The sequence below is a fragment of the Meles meles genome, chromosome 18 (genome assembly GCF_922984935.1).
Source record: "Meles meles chromosome 18, mMelMel3.1 paternal haplotype, whole genome shotgun sequence".
Taxonomy (NCBI): Eukaryota; Metazoa; Chordata; class Mammalia; order Carnivora; family Mustelidae; genus Meles; species Meles meles.
In genome coordinates, this window is record NC_060083.1 from 837,905 (window position 1) to 850,314 (window position 12,410).

Consider the following 12,410-nt stretch of genomic DNA (forward strand, 5'->3'; position numbering starts at 1 on the left):
TCAGGACCGGCGGGGCCGCGCGGCGCATCCTGCGGGCGGCGGCGGCGGCGGGCGCGGCGCCGGCAGCCGGACGCAAGATGATGAAGTTTCGGTTCCGGCGGCAGGGCGCCGACCCGCAGCGCGAGAAGCTCAAGCAGGAGCTCTTCGCCTTCAACAAGGTGCGGCGGCGGCGGCGGTTCGGCCAGAGGCGGGAGAGGGCGGGAGGGGGCGGGAGGGGGCGGGCCGGGGGCCCGAGCCGGGGGCCCGGGGCCGGAGCCACGTCGGGCCCGGGGGGAGGGGGCGCCCAGCGGGGGCGCGGCGCGGGGGCCCCACTGCTCGTCTCCGCCGCTGCTCCGCGCTCGGGCTCCGGGCGGCTCTGGGTCCCGCGCCGACTTTCCGGGTCCCCGTGGGCCTCGCTGGCCCTGGCTCTGCGGGTCTCCGGCTGCTGGGGTCTGTGCGTGTGTCCGCCTCGGTGCGACTCGGTGCGCGTCTCTGGGCTCTGCCCGCAGCTGTCTGCTCCGTGCGGGGAGCCTCTGCGTGCCCTGCTCTGCCTGCCCCCGTCTCCGTCCGCGTCTCCGTCTCCGACCTTCGCCGTCTCCCGAGTGCCGGCTTTGGGAACGCTCCCCCGGCGCTCGCGGTCTCTTTCTCTCTTCCTTTGGGGGACCTCAGAGCCCCTGCTCAGCCCTTGGGGCAGCCCAGGGCCCCAGTTTGTTTTGCCTTCGCACCCAGGCCGGTGGGAAGGGTGCGGAATGGAGGCAGATGTTGGGGGGTGGGGCTGGGAAATCCCGTCCCTGTGCCTTTCCTCCCCTCCCCCAAGGCCCTAGGCCATGCCTTGGGGGCTCGGACCTGCCCTGCTCTGCTGGGGGTTCCAGGGAAGATGCCCGGCTGCGGCTGCGTAGGCAACTGCACTTCGACTCTCGGGGCCTCAGTTTCCTTTGCTGTGAAATGGGGCCACCTTGTCCCTGCTGGGCGCTCTGGCTCCCTGTGTCACATGGTCCAGCTGACCTACCCTTTGGGCCACGGTGGAGGTGGTGGTTCCTCTCTTTCTCTTCCTGGGTGAGGCAAGAGGGGGCCATGGGAAAGGGGCTGCCTTCAGCTCCCTCCCCCGCCCAGCTTGCGCGCTGATGTGCGGCAGATCCCGGCCCCCCGCCTTCCCCTTGCTAACTTCTGGGTGTTTCTCCTGCCCTCACTTTGACTCCCAATCTCTGACTGCACGGCCCCTCACCCTTCTCGGGGTGTAGAGTTCTTGTTCCCATCATACGTGTGAGAAGATTGAGGTTCAGAGAGGGATGATGACTGTGCCGGGGCTCTCTGTCCTTGTGGCCCCTTGTCGACAAGGTCGGACTTGAGTCTTGAGGGGCAGGGAGTTTTGGGTGGCTGCTGTGGTCCTGAGCCAGACGCGAGGAGACCCTTGTTCAGGAGAAAGCTCTGGAATGGCTGGAGGCGAAGTGGCCGCGGTGGGAATGTCTCTCGGGGCAGGCAGGGTTTCCTGGTGGCGGGGGCTGCCGGGGCCTTCAGACGTGGTGGCTGAGAACTTGCCAGGGGCCTGGGGAGCCCAGAAGGGTGGCTGGTGTCCAGGGTCTCCCAGCTGGTTCCCTTCGTGCGCTGGGTGACTGCGTGCGTGAGCCCCTGTGAGGTGCAAGGGGGATGGTGGGGACAGGTGAGTCAGGGACTGTGAAGTGGAGACTGGAGATAGCTGGTGGGTCCTCCTGGCTGGGCCTGGGTTGGCAGAAGGAGAGCGAGGCTCCATTCTGAGCGGGCAGCGGTGCTGTAGTTTGGGGCAAGGGGCTTGGTCACAGTAGGAGGTAGGTGATCGCTAGGGAACAGATGGGTCCTAGACTCCTGAGTGGTGGCGAGCAGCGAAGCAAGCGTGGACATTGGACTGTCTTGCATCCAGATCCCTGTCCTGCCCACACCTTGCCCACGGGATGTCCAGTCTATGTCCGTTTATATCCTGAGCTCCTCCTGTGTGAGGCCCCCTTCTAGGCATGGAGGACACACCACAGTGACCCAAGAGGACAGATGCCTCTTCGCTTGGGGTGCTGAGGTACTCGTGGGGGAGACAGTGAAAAGCCACAGCAGAAGAGTGGAATGCGCAGCAGTTAGGTGATGGCCAGTGTGGGGTACAGTAGAGTAGGGTGACGGTAGGGAGTGTGGGGACAGGCAGCCGCTAGGGCAGGGTGATTCAGGGCGGGCTTCGAGGAGGTGACTCCTGAGCCGAGACCTGAGTAATGGGGAGGAGCCCTCCTTGGGGAATGCTGGGCGAAGCGCTTTCCCGGTCGAGGGACAGTAGATGCAAAGGTCCTGAGGCAGGAGCCTGCCTAGTCAGTTGGAGGAGAGCAGAAGGCTGTGGGGCCTGGAGTCAAGTAAGCTGGGGGAGAGAGGGAGGAGGAGGACAGAGAGGGGCCAGGTGGTGAGGTGGGAGCTCGCAGAGGGCCCTGAGCAGAGGATGGGACTGGCTAGACCTGGTCGGCTCTAGTACGGGCATGCGAGGCTGGTGGGAACGGAAGGGCACTCCTGCCCCCCCGCCCCCCGCACTGCCAGCCAAATGGGCGACTCCGGTGGCCTCACTGCCCAGTGCCCGCATGGGAGACAGGCCTGGAGAATGTGGTGATCCAAGCAAGCTGCCTGGAGGGCGCAGTCCCTGCCCGGATTGGCTGAGGCAGGAGGGAGGCTGGGGCAGCAGGCCTGGGAGCGCGGTTTCTTGTGAAACGTGTGCCTTCCTAGGCACTGGTCAGGAGGTGCCTGCGCCCACGTGTGGTGACCCGCACTGGTGTCGGGCACAGGGTGGGAGCCCCTTCGGGCCGGCCTCTGGGGATGAGCGGGAGCTCCGTGGCGGTGGGAGGGTGGCCGAAAGCGTGAGCCGGTCGAAGGACGGACTGAGAACCCGGAGGGCTGGAGTCTGCCATGGGACAGGCCCTGGGGGAGCCGGACGAGCTGATCCCGGGTGCTGCCCTCCGATCTCCGGTGGGGCCCGTGGCGGGTGCCGCACACGTCGGACCTCAGAAAGCCCGGCGGCTCTCCAGGAGTGCGGCACGGAGCCCCGCTCTGTGGGACGGGTAGGGTCGACCTCCGGGCCTGCACCTCGGGGGTCCTGCTTCTCTCCGTTGCCAGAGCCCCGCACACGGGCCGGACGTGGGTGCGGAGGAGGACCAGGCCTTGGCCAGCGGAGGGCCTGTAGGTGTGGGTTGCAGGTGTGCTCACCTGTTTCAGAGTGGGGAACACCGGGGTGCGGAGCTCGGATGGACGGGCGCCCGTCCTCACCGTGCAGCCGCACTAGTCTGGAGGGGGCCTTGGGGTGGGCTCAGGAGGGCCGGGGGCTGCGTGCCGCTGCCCATGCCCTCCCCTGCCCTCTCCCCGCAGACCGTGGAGCATGGCTTCCCCAACCAGCCCAGCGCCCTGGCCTTTGACCCAGAGCTCCGCATCATGGCCATCGGCACGAGGTCTGGGGCCGTCAAGATGTATCCTTTGCGCACCGAGGCCTTCAGGGCCAGTCGGGGCCTCCTGCTCGCAGCCCCCTGTGTGCCGGCTCCTGGGGCCTGGCCCACCCGGGGGGGCCGCAGTCGGTGCCTGGGTCCTGGTGGAGGGTGGTGCGGCCTCTGCCCCTGAGCCTTCTTTACAGAATGGTTGTGGGGGAGGGGTCAGCTTGTCGTGGTCACAGCTGTCCCTAGCTGCGATTCAGCCGGCGAGTTACCCAGGCGACCGTGCCGCTGCTCCAGCCACTGACCGGGAACGCGGCCGGGAGGCTGGCCAGGCGCGGCACCCAGCAGGGGCGGCGAGTGGGCCAGGGTCGCCTAGCGGGCCCTGCCCGGGTGACCAGGCACACAGGTGTGTGCGAATGTGAAGACACATGTGCGCGGCCGAGGGGCCGGGGGCCGTGCCAGGCTCAGCATGGTGAGCGCGGCGCGGCCCCCACCTGGGTGTTGCGGCTGCACAATGGGCCGTGTGAGCCGCACAAAGCGGGCATTTTGCTGCCAGCGCGGGGTGGGGGCGGGGTGGGGGCACGCCGGCAGCTGACCGCCTCCCTGCCTGCTGCGGAGGACCCCCCCCCCCCCCCCCGCTCTGGGGAAGCCCCTCGGGTGGGGAAACCGAGGTGGAGGGCCCCCGGGGGCTGCCTGCCCTCCCCCCGGGCCCCGCGGCCCTCCGGCTCTCGGTGCCCTCACTGGGGACGTCGATTGGCCAAACAATGAGTCAATGCCTGGACAGGGGTGGGGTGCGCATGGGGGTCTCCCCACCGCAGGGCCGGTGGCCAGGCAGGTGTGGGCGCTGGGCCTGTGGTCTGCCTTTCCCTAGGCAGTGTGGCGGGGCCGCGTGCCCCTCCTCTCCCGTGGGCTCCCAAGGAGGCACAGAGGAGCAGGGAATGGGGTGGGGAGGGGACAGGGCTTGGATCCCTTGCCCCGAACCGCCCCCCACCGGCCCCGGGGGGTCGCGCTTCCTGGCCTGCTCCCATCCCTCTGGGTGATGTTGTGCCCTCCCTGCACGTGTATTGTGTCCCCGCAGCCCCTTGTTCAGCCCCCTGGCCGGCCGACTCCTCTTGAGCTGTCCCTCCATGGTGTTTCTCGTGCGCGGGCTCTGCGTGCTCACAAAGAATTCGATGTGCTGGCTGGGGCCCTCGTCTTTCCCCTCCTTCCTTCCCCCAAACTACCAGAGCCCTGGGTTGGGAAACTGAGGCTGGCCACAGCAGCTACCCCTCCCCCTCAAGGGCAGCCGTCTCCTCGGCAACCCTGGTTCCCGCCCAGCAGCTCCTGCCCTCTCTTTTGTCCCCTCTTCTGTGTTCTGGTTCCTGCAGGGAATCCCAGCTCTAGCTCCAAAGCAACGAGCCCCTGTGTCGTTGCTGGGCAACGCTGACCCCCTCCCTTACCCTCCCTCCTGACCCCCCTCCCCCCCGCCTCCCCTTCGGACCCCTGTCGGACCCCTGTCGGACCTGGAGCTGCCTGGAGCTGCCGTGACTCTAGCACTGACCGTAGGGACTTGCGGCAACTCACCCAACCTTCCCAAGCCTCCATGCAATGTCTGTGAAATGGGCTGGTCGCGGCCTCTCCCCGATCACAGCCGGGGCTGCTGGCTGCCAGCCGCGGGGGGAGGTCGGTGTCCTTGCCGGCAGCTGGAGGTTGGCCTGGAGCTGTGGGAAGAGGCAGCCTGGACTCTGCTGTGCCCCGGCTTCCGTGCCCAGGCCTGGCCTGGCCTCTCTGCCTGGGTGATCCCAACCTGCGGGGCCCAGCTCTTAACGCACACAGGCGTGCTGAGGCTGACACAGAACGGGCGCCACGTGCCAGGCCTGGGCCAAAGGTGCCGGGTGTGTTTGTATTCTCACTTACCCTGCATCGGCCCTACAAGGTGGGACTGGGACTCACAAGCCCATTTTACAGATGAGGAAGTAAAGGTCACACAGCCCCAACTTGCAGCGCAGAGTGAAGCCTGCGCTCTGAGCCTGGGGTCTCTTGGGGGTACAGACCGGTGCTGCTTCGAGGACGGGTGTCCCTCCTTGGACCTTGGAGGGCAGGCCTGGCTGGGGCCCCTTGGAGGGTTCTCGGCAGGGAGGATCTCCCGTGCCTGCTTCTGCCCTTGACCTCTGCGCTCAGCTACGGTGCGCCTGGTGTGGAGTTTACCGGCCTGCACCGGGACCCAGCCACTGTCACCCAGATGCACTTCCTGCCCGGCCAGGTGAGCCTCTCCCCTCCCCGGCCGCCCCAGCCTCTGCGTCCTGCCCGGCCCCCGACTAGCCCGGTTTCTGTCTCTGCCCGCCCACCAGGGCCGCCTCCTGACCGTGTTGGACGATAGCAGCCTGCACCTCTGGGAGATCGCCCCCCACAACGGCTGCGCCCACCTGGAGGAGGCTCTCAGCTTCCAGCCACCGAGTCGGCCGGGCTTTGATGGGGCCAGGTACCCGACGGCTTGGCTGGGGGCGAGCTGCGGGGCCTGGGGAGCCTCGGGGAGGTGGTGGGAGCCGGCCTCGCAGACGCGCTGTGGGCCTGGGAGCCCTGCCCCGGGCTTCAGGGGGGCGGAGTCCATCGAGCTGCGCCCGGGTTCTGGTGGATTTTTCGGAGTTAAATAGGGGGTCCCGGCCGAGTCTCAGGTGATGCTCTGGTGGCGACTAGGGCCGTTCGTGGTTGGGGGTGGGGTAATGGGCCGTAAAGTGCACGGCTGCCAGGGCAGGTCTGGGGGCAAGGAGGGTCCCACCAGGCTGTGTGAGGTGCCAGAGAGGACACTCTAGGGGCAACCGCGTGGGCCTGGCCCCCCGGTGAGGGTGTAAGGGGCCTCTCGGTCCCTGGCCCTGCTGGCCCTTCCTCAAACGGTCAGTGTGGGCAAGTCCTTAACCCTTCAAGAATCCTGTACTGCCTGCGTGGGCGGCTTGTCCTGCTGCTGCTGGGGGCTGAGTGAAACCCCCACACGTCCAGCGCTCCCCCTGGGACGGGGCCCCCAGGGGCGGTCTCTCATCGTCTGCAGCCAGGGTCACTCTGGGGCACCTCCAGCGAAGTCGGGGCCATCCGTGGGCTGGTGACTGCGGTTCCCGGATCGGGCTCAGGAGGGTCGTGTGTGTCCTGGAGCCCTTGGTCCTGGCCCCGGCGCCGGCCTGGTTCCTGCCTTCCCCTCCTAGTGAGTGGGAGAGGCTCGGGCGTCTGTCTCCAAGACCTGGGGAACCTATTTTTATCCCTCTCCTTCCCAACGCCCTGATGAATAATTGAGTGAGCTAATTACGAGCCCGCAGCGGCCACCGTTGCCTTCCCGGTGCGCCAGCTCACTCGGGAGCCGGGCCTCCGTGAGCACCGAGGGGCTGTCAGGAGCAGCCCCGCCCCATCCACACCTGTCAGCAGGGGCCTGGGCTCGCCCTCACCTGCCTCCCCTCCTCCTGCGCAGTGGCCCACTCAGCCTTGCCCGCGTCACAGTGGTCCTGCTGGTGGCGGCTGGTGACGTGGCAGCCCTGGGCACCGAGGGCAGCAGCGTCTTCTTCCTGGATGTCCCCACCCTGACGTTGCTCGAGGGGCGGACTCTTGCCCCGGACGAGGTTCTTCGCAGGTGAGAGGCAGGCGGGCCCCCCGGCAGCCAGTCTGGGCCTGGGGGTGCTCCTGCCAGCTCACGGGAGCCCCTCCTCAGTGTGCCAGACGACTACCGGTGTGGGAAGGCCCTGGGCCCCGTGGAGTCACTCCAGGGACACCTGCGGGACCCCAGCAAGATCCTCATCGGCTACAGCCGGGGCCTGCTGGTCATCTGGAACCAGGCGGCGCAGTGCGCAGACCGCGTCTTCCTGGGTAACCAGGTATGTGGGGGAGGCCGGCGCCCCCCACCGAGGCCCTCTGCTCACACCCCTGCTCACACTCCCCCCCCACCCCGTGTCCGGCAGCAGCTGGAGAGCCTGTGCTGGGAACGCAGCGGCCGCACGCTGGTCAGCTCCCACAGCGACGGCAGCTACGCCGTCTGGTCCGCTGACGCCGGCGACTCCCCGATGACCCAGCCCACAGTGGCCACCACGCCATATGGTGAGTGCCGGGGAGGCCGAGGGCGGCTCCTGCCGCCTGAGCCTGGGGTTGGCCGGTGACCCCAAACTCAGGCACTCGGGGCTGCCTCGCCTTGGTGGGGATGTCCAGGAGGACTGGTGGAAGGCGGCGGTGCCAAGCGCCATCCTCAAAGGTGAGACCGCTGGGGGGGGTGCGCGGTGGGACAGCGGGCCTTCCCCTCGGGGAGTCAGGAAGCAGCTGCGAGGTGGGGAGCGACGGAGGGAGACCAGGAACGGGAGAAGCTTGGAGAAGTGTGACCTGGGGCCCTTCCGGTCCTGGCGAGCGAGTGAGCCCGACACTGTCCCACCCCTCCAGGCCCCTTCCCCTGCAAAGCCATTAACAAGATCCTGTGGCGAAACTGTGAATCTGGGTAGGTGGGGAGCGGGCTCTCAGACGTGGGCCGGGGGCCGTCTGCAGCGGGGAGCAGGGTGGGCGCGGGCGCAGGGCCGGCCTGCATCGCTCTCCCTGGGCTGGGCAGTGCGCCCCGGGGGGCCGGGGGCTCACGGGGTTCCCCTGCCGGCCCTGCAGGGACCACTTCATCATCTTCAGCGGAGGCATGCCCCGCGCCAGCTACGGCGACCGCCACTGTGTGAGTGTGCTCCGGGCCGAGACCCTGGTGACTCTGGACTTCACCTCCCGCATCATCGACTTCTTCACGGTGCACAGCCCACGGCCCGAGGATGGTGTGTGCCCGCCCTGGCCCGTGCCGCGTGCCGCGTGCCCCGTGCCACTGGGCTCACCTAGCCCTCGGCCCACAGAGTTCGATGAGCCGCAGGCCCTGGCCGTGCTGCTCGAGGAGGAGCTGGTGGTGCTGGACCTGCAGACGCCCGGCTGGCCCGCCGTGCCCGCCCCGTACCTGGCCCCCCTGCACTCGTCGGCCATCACCTGCTCTGCGCACGTCGCCAGCGTCCCCGCCAGGCTGTGGGCCCGCATCGTGAGTGCTGGTGAGCAGCAGAGCCCGCAGCCTGCCTCCAGCGCCTCGGTATGTGCCCCGGGCCTCCGGCGGGGCGAGGGTTGGGTGGGGGTGGGCGATGGGGGTGGTGACCCGGGCCTGGCGTGGGGAATGTGGCAGACGCGCAGAGGGAAGCCGGAGGCAGGTTGGGCCCTGGGTGCCAGGTCCAGGGTGAGGAGGAGGCATTTGTCCTGACCGGCGGCTTCCAAATCTCTTGCTCCCTCTCCCAGAGCTGGCCCATCACTGGGGGCCGGAACCTGGCCCAGGAGCCATCCCAGCGAGGGCTGCTGCTGACCGGGTAGGCAGACGTGTTCCGCGGCCGAGCACAGGTGTGACGTGTGCGTGTGCGTGTGCGCGTGCGCACGGATGGGGCCTGCTGCAGGCCCCACGGGTGTGGGAGAGCCTGTCGAGGACCTGGTGGATACTGACCTGCCTGGTGAGCCAGGCCCGCCCCTGGTGGGACCAGGCCATCTCCTCTCCTGCAGGGTGGATTAGGATGAAGCTTCCCTAGGCCCTGGTTTAAGGCCCCGCCCTGCCCTGCCTTTCGGTCTGGAACTGAGCTCCACCCACCCGGCCTGCCCTGGGACCGGAAAATCTGGGCTGGCCCACGCGGATCTGCCCTGGGCAGGTGCTGCGGAGCCCAGCCTGGGCCTGGCGGGCACTGACGTGCCCAGTGACTCAGACCCTAGCTTCCTGCCTTGCCTCTGCTGCCTGCCTGTGCTGGAACCCTCAGGCCTCTGGCTCCAGCGTCCCCTCCCCTGCTGGGGAACTGATCGTGACTCTGGAAGTGTCCCAACCCGCCCCAGAGACTCAGGCACCTTTTCACACCCTGGCTCTGGGCTCTCACCACTGCGCGGAGGCCCCTGACGTGGGCCCTGCAGCTGTGTCCTGAGGCTGCACCCCAGATCTGTCTGCTCCTGCCCCCTGTTTCCCCTCCCCGCTTCCTCCCAGCCTCCCCAGGCTTCCTGCCTCTCTGCCTACATGGCTGCCTCATGCCCCCGCTGATCCTTCTGCGCTGTGGCTAGCTCCCGAGCGCCTGTCCTGGATGCGCCTGTAGTCCTCTCTTCCCTGCGTTTTCTCCTCTACCATCTCCTGCTCATCACGCTGGTGACTATTTCCACCCCTTTCCACCCTGTTCGAGAGGCCCAGGTGCATGGGGTCTGGCATACAGTGGGCGCTCAGTATGTGTTCGCTCGCTGCAACAGATGCGTCCTCGTGTGCCGTGGGAGTCTGGTCAGTGCTTGGCGTCTGCCGTGGGTGCTCAGTGAGTGGTCGCAGGATGAGTGGCCGGGGAGGCGCAGGGGGACACGGGGCGGGGCTGACGTCGCCTTCCCCGCAGCCACGAGGACGGGACTGTGCGGTTCTGGGACGCGTCTGGCGTGGCTCTGCGGCCGCTCTACAAGCTCAGCACAGCCGGCCTCTTCCAGACAGACTGCGAGCACGCCGACAGCCTGGCCCAGGCCGCCGAGGACGACTGGCCCCCCTTTCGCAAGGTGGGCCCCTCCCCGAGCTCTGGGGACCTGGGCTCTACCCTGCCAAGTCCTCACTCCATCCTCACTCCATCCTGCCGCCCAGGTGGGCTGCTTTGACCCCTACAGTGATGACCCTCGGCTCGGTGTGCAGAAGGTGGCCCTGTGCAAGTACACGGCCCAGATGGTGGTGGCTGGCACGGCAGGCCAGGTACGGCAGGGATGGCCTCGGGCTGGGGTCTCCAAGGGCTTTCTGGAGGAAGTAGATCTGACCCAGAGTGGGGCTCCAGGTGAGGGTGGCCGGGGTGAGGCCGGCCAGGGAGGTGGAACCGGTTGGGGGCCTTGAGTTTAGACACTGGCTCTTGGGGAACCACGGAGGGTTGGGGCTGGGCTTGGGAGCACAAGTGTAAGGCGAGCCCTGGGAGCGTGGGGACGAGTCGGGCTCAGTCCTTGCGGTGCCCCGAGCCTCCGCACGATACGTGTGTGTTCCACGGGCACTTACTGTTAAATGGGAGACCGGTGAGCGGAAAGGAGTTTGCTCCAAAGGCCCGTGGCTGCTGGTTACCGCTGTGTCCCTGGCGCTGGTGCAGCGTACAGCAGGGTTACTCTGTGTGCCGTATACTTCGTGGACCTCACACCTGGTAGCTTACAGCGTAAGGCACATTTAAGGTGTACCTAAACGCGTGTGAGGGTTTGATAAGAAAGTCTCCTCTACATACCTTATGCCTTGTACTCCGTATAAACTCGGTGTGGGTTTAATGGAGACGGGCTTCGGGGATGGGATATTTGGCTCGTAAAAACAAGGAAGCAGGTCTTGGTCGCCATTGTGTTCCCCAGTGCTCAGTGAAGGTCCTGGTATACAGCAGGCATTCAATAAATGCTTATTAAGTAGATGAACTAGAGACAATACCACGGGGACCACGCTGACGGGCTTGGCAGGCTCGGGTGGGGCCTGGCGACTCCTGTCCTCCTCCATGCTGACCCCCCCCCCCCCCCCCCCCCCGGCTGCGGGCTCAGGTGCTGGTGCTGGAGCTAAGTGACGTGCCCTCGGAGCAGGCGGTCAGCGTGGCCAGCGTGGACCTCCTCCAGGACCGAGAGGGCTTCACGTGGAAGGGCCACGAGCGGCTGAGTCCGCGTGCGGGGCCGCTGCCGTGGCCTGCGGGCTTCCAGCCCCGAGTGCTGGTTCAGTGCCTGCCACCAGCTGCCGTCACCGCTGTCACGCTGCACGCCGAGTGGAGCCTTGTGGCCTTTGGCACCAGTCACGGCTTCGGCCTCTTCGACTATCAGCGCAGGAGCCCAGTGCTGGCCAGGTGTGTGGGGGGCGGGGCCGAGCCTGGTGACGCAGGGTCTGTGCTGCCCGACCCCAGCCTCCTGTGGGGGGGCTGTTTCCCCGCACCTGTCTGGGCCTCGCTTTCCCCTTTTCAGGTGTGAGATCACGGAGGTAGGGTGCCCCGAAGGCCCCCTGCCCCTCTGGCAGCCCTGTTCTCAGAGGAAGGGCCGCTGGGGCGTTCTAAGCCCCAGCTGCTGGGTTGGCAGGGCAGCGTCCCTGGGCCTCCGGTTCCTGACCCACCCCTGCACGGTGGCCGCTCCCGGAGTCTGCTCTGGGGCCTGGCTGACGGAGCCTGCCCGCAGGTGCACACTTCACCCCAATGACTCCCTGGCCATGGAGGGCCCGCTGTCCCGGGTGAAGTCCCTGAAGAAGTCTCTGCGCCAGTCCTTCCGGCGCATCCGCAAGAGCCGAGTGTCGGGCAAGACGCGGGCTACTAACGCCACCAGCAAGGTGAGCTGGGGCTCGGCTGCCCGGGTGCCGCCTCTGCTGGGCATTGCCGTGGAGCCCGGCCCCGGCCCTGAGCCCGGTGTCTGGTCACCGCGGTCGCCCCGGCCAGCGTGCTGAGGACGGGGCGGGGAGGGAGCCGGGCTGTTGGGCACTGGGCTGTGGGCAGGCGGCGTCCTGGAGGCCGCTGCCCCCCCCCCAGTTGCAGGAGGCCAACGCGCAGCTGGCCGAGCAGGCGCGTCCCCACGACGTGGAGATGACCCCGGTGCAGCGCCGCATCGAGCCCCGCTCCGCCGACGACTCCCTCTCCGGCGTCGTCCGCTGCCTCTACTTCGCCGACACGTTCCTTCGAGATGGTGAGACGGGGGGACGGGCTGGGCAGATGGGCCTCAGCCGGCCGTCTAGGCCATGTTGGGGGGGGGGTGCTGCGCCTTCCGGGAACAGGAAAGCGGGAAAGCCGACCGCATGCTGCACGGAGCTGGCTCCCAGATGGTCCCCCTAGGATTTCCACCTGTGAGGGGTTGGTGAGCGAGCCAGGAGGGCCTCCGTGACCCGAACAGGGAGAGGGGAGCCCAGGATCGGGGGCAGCTGGCGCCCACGGCTGCAGTGGGCCCGTATCCGGGAGGCTGGGCGGCCGGTGCTCTGCGGAGGTCAGCTCCATGGACAGCCTTGGGATTGATTCGTGCCGCGGGTCACGGAGGATTCCGACCATCCACGGAGCCAGAGAGGAGTCCGGCCCC

The 12,410-nt window shown here is 67.8% G+C and overlaps 1 protein-coding gene across 2 annotated transcripts in view; it reads left to right on the plus strand.

Moving 5' to 3' along the window:
- The window catches only part of LLGL1 (LLGL scribble cell polarity complex component 1), a 16,951-nt gene continuing 4,541 nt past the window's right edge, over positions 1-12,410 (plus strand). Inside the window, exons 1-16 of one of the 2 annotated variants that reach the window (XM_045986607.1) lie at positions 1-158; positions 3,343-3,440; positions 5,562-5,643; positions 5,732-5,862; positions 6,838-6,996; positions 7,075-7,237; positions 7,322-7,457; positions 7,791-7,845; positions 8,004-8,158; positions 8,234-8,457; positions 8,658-8,725; positions 9,767-9,920; positions 10,003-10,107; positions 10,914-11,206; positions 11,529-11,676; positions 11,873-12,026. In XM_045986607.1, the coding sequence (XP_045842563.1) occupies positions 78-158; positions 3,343-3,440; positions 5,562-5,643; positions 5,732-5,862; positions 6,838-6,996; positions 7,075-7,237; positions 7,322-7,457; positions 7,791-7,845; positions 8,004-8,158; positions 8,234-8,457; positions 8,658-8,725; positions 9,767-9,920; positions 10,003-10,107; positions 10,914-11,206; positions 11,529-11,676; positions 11,873-12,026 (2,206 nt within the window). In that variant the 5' untranslated portion in view covers positions 1-77. The remainder of the gene's footprint in view (positions 159-3,342; positions 3,441-5,561; positions 5,644-5,731; positions 5,863-6,837; positions 6,997-7,074; positions 7,238-7,321; positions 7,458-7,790; positions 7,846-8,003; positions 8,159-8,233; positions 8,458-8,657; positions 8,726-9,766; positions 9,921-10,002; positions 10,108-10,913; positions 11,207-11,528; positions 11,677-11,872; positions 12,027-12,410) is intronic. The other variant, XM_045986608.1, reaches the window with a different exon arrangement.